This window comes from Pristiophorus japonicus, chromosome 4 (genome assembly GCF_044704955.1).
Source record: "Pristiophorus japonicus isolate sPriJap1 chromosome 4, sPriJap1.hap1, whole genome shotgun sequence".
Lineage (NCBI taxonomy): Eukaryota > Metazoa > Chordata > Chondrichthyes > Pristiophoridae > Pristiophorus > Pristiophorus japonicus.
Window position 1 is genome coordinate 175,033,167 of NC_091980.1, and position 10,976 is coordinate 175,044,142.

At 41.4% G+C, this 10,976-nt stretch overlaps 1 protein-coding gene across 8 annotated transcripts in view; it reads left to right on the top strand.

Moving 5' to 3' along the window:
• The window catches only part of pacs2 (phosphofurin acidic cluster sorting protein 2), a 353,460-nt gene extending 344,771 nt beyond the window's left edge, over window positions 1-8,689 (top strand). For all 8 annotated transcript variants that reach the window (XM_070878838.1, XM_070878841.1, XM_070878842.1 and 5 more), the window contains one exon: window positions 2,871-8,689. In XM_070878838.1, coding sequence (XP_070734939.1) covers window positions 2,871-2,989 — 119 coding nt within the window. In that variant the 3' untranslated portion in view covers window positions 2,990-8,689. The remainder of the gene's footprint in view (window positions 1-2,870) is intronic.
• The last annotated feature ends 2,287 nt before the right edge of the window (window positions 8,690-10,976 follow it).

Consider the following 10,976-nt stretch of genomic DNA (forward strand, 5'->3'; position numbering starts at 1 on the left):
ATTTAATGGAGAAAGATTGCAAAGTGCCGCAGTACAGCGCGACCTGGGAGTACTTGTGCATGAAACACAAAAGGATAGTTTACAGGTACAGCAAGTGATCAGGAAGGCCAATGGTATCTTGGCCTTTATTGCAAAGGGAATGGAGTATGAAAGCAGGGAAGTATTGCTACAGTTATACAGGGTATTGGTGAGGCCACACCTGGAATACTGCATGCAGTTTTGGTTTCCATATTTACGAAAGGATATACTTACTTTGGAGGCAGTTCAGAGAAGGTTCACTAGGTTGATTCCGGGGATGAGGGGGTTGACTTATGAGGAAAGGTACAGTAGGTTAGGCCCTCTACTCATTGGAATTCAGAAGAATGAGATATGATCTTATCGAAACGTATAAGATTATCGGGGGCTTGACAAGGTGGATGTAGAGAGGAAGTTTCCATTGATGGGGGAGACTAGAACTAGAGGGCAGGATCTTAGAATAAGGGGCTGCCCATTTAAAACAGAGATGAGGAGGAATTTCTTCTCTCAGATGGTTGTAAATCTGTGGAATTTGCTGCCTCAGAGAGCTGTGGAAGCTGGGACATTGAATAAATTTAAGGCAGAAATAGACAGATTCATAAACGATAAGGGGTTATGGGGAGTGGGCGGGGGAGTGGAGCTGAATCCATGATCAGATCAGCCATGATCTTATTGAATGGCGGAGCAGGCTCGAGGGGCCGTATGGCCTACTCCTGTTCCTATTTCTTATGTTCTTACCTAAGAAAGGATATACTTGCCATAGAGGAAGTGCAGCGAAGGTTCACCTGACTGATTCCTGGGATGGCAGGACTGTCGTATGAGGAGAAATTGGGTTGATTAGGCCTTTTATTCACTAGAGTTTAGAAGAATGAGAGGGGATCTCATTGAAACGTATAAAATTTGGACTGGGTTGGACAGACTGGATGCAGGGGAGGATGTTTCCCCTGGCTGGAAAGTCGAGAACAAGGGGTCACAGTCTCAGGATATGGGATGAATATATTTAAGAGGGAGATAGATAGATTTCTAGAAACAAAAGACATTAAGGGGTATGGAGAAAAAGCGGGAATATGGTGTTGAGATAGAGGATCAGCCCTGATCATATTGAATGGTGATGCAGGCTCGAGGGGCCGAATGGCCTACTTACTGCTCCTATTTTCTATGTTTCTATGTAAGAAGCAGCATGTGGATGGTGAATTTGGAATAGGACAGTGCCACCTATGATGCTTCCAGGGTGAACAGCCTGCTGACATGTACTGTCCAGGATCTCACATGAAGAACAGCCATTTAGCCATGAAGTGGAGCTCTCTCGCTATCTTAGGTGCCATACACCAGCAACTGCCGCCGATTTCTTTTAAAAGTACTTAATTGAATATAAAGCGCTTTGGATGTCCCGAGGTTGTGAAAGGTGGTATTTAAATGCAAGTTCTTTCTTTTCTTCAGGAGAGGAGGGAAACAAATAAATACTATCTAAAAGCATAGTGGATATGTTATTGGTCTAGTAATCTGGATTAATAATCTAAGGAATGAGAGTTCAAATCCCACCATGGCCTTTGAGAATTTAAATCAGATTTAAAATTCTGAAAATAAAGAGCAGAAATCAGTAAAAGTGAGCATGAAGCTGTCGGATTGTCGTAAAAATCCAACTAGTTCACTAGTCCCTTCGGGAAGGAAACCTGCCGTCCTTGTACAATCTGGCCTATATATGATTTCAGTCCTACATCAACGTGGTTGACTCTTAACTGCCTTCTGAAATGGCCTAGAAAGCCACTCAGCTACATCAGACTGCTCCAATACCACACGGACTGCAGTGGTTCAAGAGTAAGGCTCCACCACCACCTTCAGGGCAATTAGGGATTGCCAATAAATGTCGGACTTGCCAGTGACACCCACATCCCAAGCATAAATTAAAAAAAAATAAGTATGGTATACTGCTTATAGCAAATAGTTGGTTCATTGTCCATATTTTAGGTCTTAAAACTACATGTCACACAACTGGAGCATTTTGAGTGCAGACACTGTTACTTCTTACACTGTGCATGCTGTAAGATGTGCTAGGGTAAAATGAACTGGTCATTCAAAGGGCTGGCAGTGGAGCAGTACACAGCCCAGACTATACTACACCAGCCAACTACCCCTCCGGTGGCAAGGTTACAATCCTTGCAGGAAAATATTAAGTGTCAGAAGGTCTACTGAAGCCAGTTTGACTCCATGCCCACGAGTCCATTCACAGAGAGAATTCCAAATTCTTCTGTGCCCCAGTAGGGAATGCCATGGAGAACCAAGGTGTGTACATCACAAGTTACGTAGTTATCTAGCCCAGTATTTCTTATGCCAATCCCCAATGCCTGAAGTTGCAGCCAGACCTCGCAACTGCCCGGCTCCAAATAGCGCAACGAATTAGCACAGTTGGAAGGCTTGCCCAAAACACTGGGAACTGATGTCTGGGATCTTACTGAATAGACATGAGGTACGGAATGGAGTCACTTCCTCTCAGCCAGTTGAAAACGAAAATACTGTACAAGTTAGTATGTTGATTATTCATAGAATCCTACAGCATAGAAGGAGGCCATTTCTCCCATCGTGCCTGTGCTAGCTCTTTGAAAGAGCCATCTAATTAGTCCCACTCCCCTGCTCTTTCCCCATAGCCCTGCAAATTATTCATTTTCAAGTATATATCCAATTCCCCTTTGAAAGTTGCTATTGAATCTGCTTCCACTGCCCTTTCTGACAGTGAAATCCAGATCATCACAACGTGCTGCACAAATATAAATTCTCATTTAAAGCAATATTTCAATAGGAAATATGGACACTTTTATCAGCCCACTGTGCTCACACTTTCTCTGCTTCTCTTCCAGTAACGATTGATGGTGTGGAATGGAACGATGTAAAATTCTTCCAGCTTGCTGCTCAGTGGTCCTCTCACGTGAAATATTTCCCAATCGGCATCTTTGGCCATTTGAAATGTGCTTACTAAACCTTCCCAGCCACACCAGGAATACTTAACCCATAGCTGGGCCGAGAACCAGCAACTAGTCAGTGCCAAGAACCTTTTCCAAACTGCAGGCCCCTGCTTCTTGCGTGCAGTGTCAGCTTTGCATCGATTAATTTTTTTTCAAAGAATGATCTAAGGCAAGGAATATAATAAAAGTCCTTACAAGTCTTACCAGAAGGTTGTGCGAGCACAGTGCAGCACTGGTTCTTTGCGGTGGGACAGGAAGGGTGGCGTTTGGATACACATGCAGCCAATGCACTTTCCACATTTGCTCATGGCAATTACCTTCTATTTTTCGACTCTCGATAGATAGGGGTGAAGCCTGGAGATTGAAGTGCGAACCGCAAATTTGTGCACTGACTTGCTTAATCCATGCAGGACAAAGATTAATACACCAAAAATATGTCTTAAGCTAGACTTTCTTGCAACGAACCATAGCTGTAGTCCATAGAGTCCAGGCAGTGTATTTTCCCCCGGAAATGCATTTTGAATCATGAGAGTCAAGTTGATCTTTGCCAGATGCCCAGATAGCCCCCTCTCCATTTCAATTGTAGCCGCCTACAGAGAGGGACTCCAACGTGTGATGTCTGAGGGAGATTGCCTTTTGATTACTTGGTGTGTATTTTGTTTTGTTTTTAGAGACTTGCTTCTTAAGTGTGGTTCTCAGCTGCCATACTGCGCAGGGCCTTCACAAGCATGAAGATAGTGCTTGTTACCATGGCAGCCAAATAAGGGGCTTTACCTTGGCTGTGCTGCCTGCAGGTAGCCCCACTAAAAGTTTTCCTCACCTTCGTAAGCTGGCAAGTGGGTTTGGTTTGCGCTGGTAACACTAAACATCAGCTCCTATATTACCGTCACGCTGCATTTTAATAAGGCTCTAATGTAATTTTCGTGGGGGTTTAATTCATTTTTTGAGTGAGGTCATGTCCTTGTGGTTGACTGGCGAGGAGAAGAACGAATCAAAAGTGCTGAGATCTTTCCCACACTAGTCACAGAATCATTGCGAGGGACCTTGTTTCCACTACTCATGCTAGTGATCCACAGAAAAGTTGTCCCAAATATCCAGATTCGAATCCCATTTTATGATCTAACCGGGGTTGTACAGATTTCTAACTCCCACCTTTTATTTTTGGAATGGGTGGGATGGGGGGTGCTTTTTTCACTTGTAACATAGAGCCATTCAGAAAATCATTCAGATCCTCTATTTAATTTGTGTGCACCCATCAATGAAGAGGAAGGGTGGCTGTGGTCTCGCTCATAATTTGCAGTGTATATAACAGTTTGTTGGTATAAGCTTTGATAGTTTAAGGTATAATTTGTATGGATTTAACTAGGCCTCCTGAAAGGAATGTTAACTCTTGAAGGAGTGCAGACTGACTTGTTTTTTGACACTAATAATTTATGTTGTACAGTTTTATATAGACTGGTGCAGTGATGGTGCAAAATCTGGCACTGTAGGCACCAAAGGGCACTTGCTCTTAATAGAATGAATCTCCCCCCCCCCCCGCCCCGCCCCCCCCCCCCCCCGCCTTATAAATTGTAATTGGCACAAAAGCTTTAAAATAATGTGACATATGTCATAATATATGGGTCTGAATTAGGCTTGTAGCTCATCTGAAAATAAACCATGTTTGCATTGATTCCCTTCATATTGGAAAGGATTAATAATCTCATTATGAAATCTAACCTTGACAGCTTGTATTTTCTGCTTTTGCAAATACCTTGGAGCTTTTTGTTTTAAAGTGCCAAAATATATATTTTTTAACTATTAATTCTGGGTGGGAATTAATTGGATCGCACCTGCCTTAAATGCAACTAAATCAGGACCTCGTACTGCAGGGTATAACATGCCAGCGAACTAGTGCCTGAGAATGCACCAAAATTGTTAGATTTGTAGGCGGAAAGGTGACAAGTAACACTGCAAATCTCTTGTGTCTTGAAGTTTGAATAAGTTGTACATATGGAAAAGCTGGTGTTCGTCTTCAGTATCCGTGGTGCTAGAACACTCATCTCTGCATTAGTTTATATGTCTGTGTGTGACAATACATTCAACCAGACCTAGCCTTATTTGATAACTACTCACATACGTAATGTTAACCATCAGCATTCGGTGTCTAATGCATCATTGTCCGTGATTTCTGTGCAGGTTCACATCTCTGAACCGGTTTATCATAAGCACACCTGCACAATTCAGTTTGGTTCGGTTGCTCATTTCAAAGGTTCTTGCCACTAGGTAATGGGTATGGATGGTTTCGGCCATTTCCGCAAGTCAAGTTGAAGACTTGAGGAAAGGCAGGATATGTGTCTTACGTTTGTGTAGTCTTTAATTAGGTAGCTGCCTCATTCTTCTCTTCACTGCATTGGAAGTTTCTCGAGGGTGATTCAGCTCGTTGGGGTTGAAATTGAAAGTGGAATCGCTTTTGGCACCCATTATACAATGCATCTAATATTGGGCAGGACGTATAATGAGCAACTAATGTGATACCGCCTGTTTTGCCTCCTGTCGCATGTCCAATTTTACCCCAATTATCTCCACACTTCACTGCACTTGTAACGGGGAACATCAATTAAATAACCGAGCAAATCTCCCTCTGGATTCATATCCTGTATTGTACTGGGCTGTAAAGGAAGGTCTCTGGTTTGATGCCTGGTCTGCACCAAGTTTGCTGATCCCAAATGGTGCTGCCATGGGGTATGACAATGGGCCACAGCATCCCTCGGTTAGGAAAGTGGAAAAATCCACCAGGATTCCTGCTCCCAATCTTTCTCCAGTGTCCGCTTGCTGGAAAGTATGTGTGGATGTCAGGTGCAGACAGAATTGGCTTTGATTGCAACGCCTTGTGAATAACCCACCAAATTTACAGCCTAGGCTCGCACCAGTGAAATGGCCATCTGCATTCAGCAAACTGGTGACCATTGAACCGTACCCCAGAGGGAATTGGCACTCTCAGGTGAGGAAGTAATTAGGGTGGGGGAGGAAGGGAGGTTATATTTAAAAAAAAACAGGCACCGAGTTGCAACTTTCTAGAAGAACTTCCACATGGAGACTGGAATAAAGCAGGTATCCTGGTATATTCTGTATAAGTCTTGATGCATTAAGAAACCTGACCAGTAAAGAGATACTATATACACGCAGCTTTTGAACAAAGAAATCTTTAACATTGGAACCAGCAACGGCTCCTGTTTTACAGATGCAGTCAGAACACTTCATACATGGCTCTGTAGGAATGGGGACAAGGTCCCACTGGTCTTTTCTTTATTGCTGGAGACTGAGGGTTTCGGAATCCCTTGCTGACAGGCTGTCCTGCTGATTATTCAGGATAAACCCACTGTTTTTATCATATTTATTTTCCACATTACATAATATGGCCGAGGAAACGAAAATGCATAACCAATACTGTATCTGACTTAACCTGAAGTACTAAAGGCAGCTTTGTGTCTGTGGAAGTGTACGAGTCTGTTCATAATGGTACTGCGCTAATTTTGTGTGTCAAGCTGTGTTATTCACATACTGCTTCCAGGCCTTGAAGAGCTGATGCTATTTTCTTTATGGGGAAGGAGAATATTGCCAGCTCCAAACTCCTTGCTCCATCCCTGACATTCAATAATTAACATTTAATATTGATTTTTTTTAAATGCATGTTTGTGGGCCTCCCCCACTGGCCAATGTTTAAAGCCTCTTCATAGGAAACCATTTAGATGAGAATCGCCACAATTCAATCCCTGCTCTGTATTCAGTTAATTGATCTGAGCTGTGGGGTCAACAGTGCATGTTGGGTGAGGACTGTATCAGGTTTGGGTATGGTGCCTTCCATGTTGAGTAGCTGTCCGGTCTAGTCACACACGAAGAATGGCCACCTGGAGGGTCATCATCACTTGTGTGACTGTCCCAGCAAGAGATTGGTGCTATCATTGCAGGAAGAAAGGAAATCATTTTTAAAAGTATGTGTGTGCTGTTCAAGTCCAGATAGCTGGAATCCAATGGACATGAATTGTAGATACCATAAACTGAATGATCATGTAACGTGACTTTAAATTGCGTGGATGCTATGTATTAACAATGGTTGCTTGGACATCCTGTGTGTATTTTGCATTTAATTTGTTTGCACGTTTGTTGGAACATTTGTACATCCCATTAAATGTAGGGATGAATCGCTTTCTCACTAAATGATCATGTAATGCACTAGTGAGCAGATGATTGGATGTGACTCAGCCCACTCCGATTTAGTAATCCAGTGGGATTATAGCACAGAAACATGGTGGGAGTGCAGTCAAAGAATCGGGTGGAAGTATAGTGCTAAGTATCCTTGAGGACTGCAGTGCAGTTGGCTTAGAAAACAAAAAGGACATTGGTGCATCACCATGTTGATGCAGCACTATGTGCAGGCATGCAAGTATGTGCCCATTTGCGAATCTTGTTTTAAGGGTGAGGAACACATCACATATCATCCACACTGCTTGATGCTTTTTAATGTCCAAACACTATAATCATGAAAATTTGCTTGAGATTTTACACTGAAACACGCTGTACTGTGGCCACTCAATCTGATCTTTGTGACTGGACTGACCAGATGTCAGTCCTTTCTCGCTAGTCTTCCTCTCATTCATTTTTTCTTACTCTTTCCTGTTTTGCATTTGTTTTTCTCTCTGCTGTTTTCTTGTTTGCTCTCTTCTCTCTTTCTCATTTATTCTTTCTCATTTATTCTTTTTTTGCTATTTCTCTCATTTGTTCTGTTCGCTGTTGTTTCCTTGTTTTGCTTTTCTCTGCAGTTTTGTTGTACGTCTTTTGTCTCCGCTGTTTTCTTGTTTTCCTTTCTTTTTTTTATGTTTTGTTTCAGCTTTTTCTCATTTCGTCTTTTCTCTCATGTTTCATCATTACTTTTCTCTCTGATTTCTCACTGCTCTTTTCTCTGTTTCATCATTGCTTCTTTTCTGTCTATTGTTTGCTCATCTTTTCTCTCATCATTTCTTTCGGTCCCTTGTTTTCTCGTTTCTTTTCTCTCTACTGGCATGAACTGGGGGGCAGAACTCCACCCACTGCTCCAGGCGTGTACCAAAAACAGCCAGAAGGCCTCCAGCACATATTTTAAAAATGCTAAAAGATGGCACCATGCTTTTGTAAATCGGATGTTCTTTGCTTTGGAGTCATCAACGCATGTACATCTGACATCAGTGGCACTTTGGTTAATAGTTAAAAGCTTAAGGGAAAGTAAGAATTAATAAAGGTTGCAAGCCTTGCCTGAGTTTTAATTAAAGCCGTACTAGAGGCAAAAACATCAAATGAATGAAATATTCGATGTCTAACAACGAATACCACATCTGGCATTCTTTGCTTATCAGCATCCCATTTTAAGTGTCAGGCACACTCTGTCATCTGTTCTGAGCACTTGCCCTCCGACCTGGAAGCAGTATTGAAGCACTGTGAGTGAAACTGCTGTATGTATGTGAATGGTTTCAAATACAGACACACATTGATGTGAAAATTCGCACTGTTTTGCTGTCTAGAATAAAAACTTAGTGTTTTAATTTTTAATTTTTTTTAATTAAAAAAAGCTGTTTTGAATTTTCACTCTACGAAGCTGATATATAAGATTGCCGTTTTTGTTTTACAAGCCAATTGTAGCACAATTTTTTTTCTTTTTGTACTGATGAAGACTTATGAAGGAACAGACATGCAATACATTGGATTACTACAATTAAATTAAATAACCTTTCTCTATGTGTTGTGTCATTACATTCTATATCTTAAACTTTATTTGGAATTTTCGACAACAGAAATTTGCATTTATATAGCACCGTTAACGTAATAAAACACCCCATGGCTCTTCACGGGAGCTTAATGACAAAATTTGACAACAAGCCACAAAAGGAGTTATTCGAACAGGTGACCAAAAGCTTGGTCAAAGAGGTAGGTTTTAAGGGGGTCTTCTAGGAAGTGGAGAGGTTTAGGGAGGGAATTCCAGAAGTTAAAATAAGGTTCTACTGAGGGAGTTTGAGAAGCTAGGGTTTAAATTAGTAAGCAGAACCTCAAGGGTAATAATCTCTGGATTATTACCTGAGTCACGTGCCAATTGGCATAGGGTCAGACAGATCAGAGCGTTAAATGCGTGATTCCAAGTGTGGGAAGAAGGGGTTTCAATTCATGGAGCACTGGCACCAGTACTGGTGAAAGAGGAAGCTGTTCCGTCGGGATGGGCTCCACTTAATCCGGGCTGGGACTAGCGTCCTGACGAATCAAATAACTCGGTCTGTAGATAGGGCTTTAAACTTTTTTTAAAAAAGGGGGGGGAAGAGGGTCAGGTGAGTGAAACTTTTGAAATCCAAAGAGAAAGGTCAAGGCAATAGAGCAGTGTAGCGATTTGGATAAAAATAAGCAGAATGTGACAGGAAGGGACAGAGAGTTTAACAGTAGCAGTGCAGCAGAGAATAAGGCCAAGCAGAGATTAATGGTAAAAATGTTAAATTAAAGATTCTTTATCTGAATGCATATGAAGCATTTGTAACAAGATACATGAACTAGTGGCACAAATAGAGATAAATGAGTTTGATCTAATAGCCATTCCAGAGACGTGATTGCAAGGTGACCAAGGTTGGGAACTAAATGTTCCAGGAAACTTGACGTTTCGTAAAGACAGACAGAATGGAAAAGGAGGAGGTGGGGTGGGGTGGGGGTTAGCCCTGATAATAAAGGATGACATAAGGACAGTAGAGAGAAAGTATCTCAGCTCAGAAGATTAGGAAGTAGAATCAGTATGGGTGGAGATAAGGAATAACCAGGGGAAGAAAACACTGGAGCAAGTAGTATATAGGCCCCTTAACAGTAGCTATACTGTTGGACAGAATATTAATCAAGAAATAGTAGGAGTTTGTAACAAAGCTAATGCAATGATCGTGGGGGGCTTTAACCTTATAGACTGGACAAATCAAATTGGCAAAGGCAGTCTGGAGGACAAATTCATGGAATGCATTCGGGACAGTTTCTTAGAATAATTCATCATGGAACCAACCAGGGAACAGGCTATTTTAGATCTTGTATTGTATAATGAGACAGGGTTAATTAGCAATCTCATAATAAAGGATTCTCTGGGGCAGAGTGATCATAATATGATAGAATTTCACATTTGATTTGAGAGTGACTTGCCGAAGTCCGAAACTAGTCTTAAACTTAAATAATGCCAATTACATAAGGATGAGGAGCGAGTTGGCTAAGGTAAATTGGAAAAATAGATTACAAGTTATGGCGGTAGATAAGCAATAGTTAGCATTTAAAGAAATATTTCATAATTCTCAACAAAAATATATTCCATTGAGAAACAAAAACTCCATGGGAAAAGTGATCCATCTGTGGCTAACTAAAGAAGTTAAGGATAGTATTAGATGAAAAGAAGAGGCTTATAATGTTGCGAAGAATAGTAGTAAGCCTGAAGATTGGGAGAGTTTCAGAAACCAGCAAAGGATGACCGAAAAATTGATGAAGGAAAAAATAGAATGAGAGAAAACTAGCAAGAAATATAAAAACAGATTGGAAGAGCTTCTACAAGTATGTATAAAGGAAGAGTGCAGCAAAAGTAAACATTGCTCCCTCAGAGGCTGAGACAGGAGAAATTATGGGGAATAATGAAATGGCAGAAACGTTAAACAAATATTTTGTATCTGTCTTCACAGTAGAAGACAAAAAGCATACCAAAAATGGTAGAGAACCAAGGGTCTAATGAGAGTGAGGAACTTAATGTAATTAAAATAAGTAGAGAAACTACTAGGACTAAAAGCTGACAAATCCCCTGGACCTGACAGCCTACATCCTAGGTTTCTAAAAGAGGTGGCAGCAGATATATTGGTTTTGATCTTCCAAAATTCCCTAGATCCTAGAACGGTCCCAGCAGATTGGAAGGTAGCAAATGTAACAACGCTATTCAAGAAAGGAGGGAAAGATAAAACAGGGATCTACAGGCCAGTTAGCTTGACATCA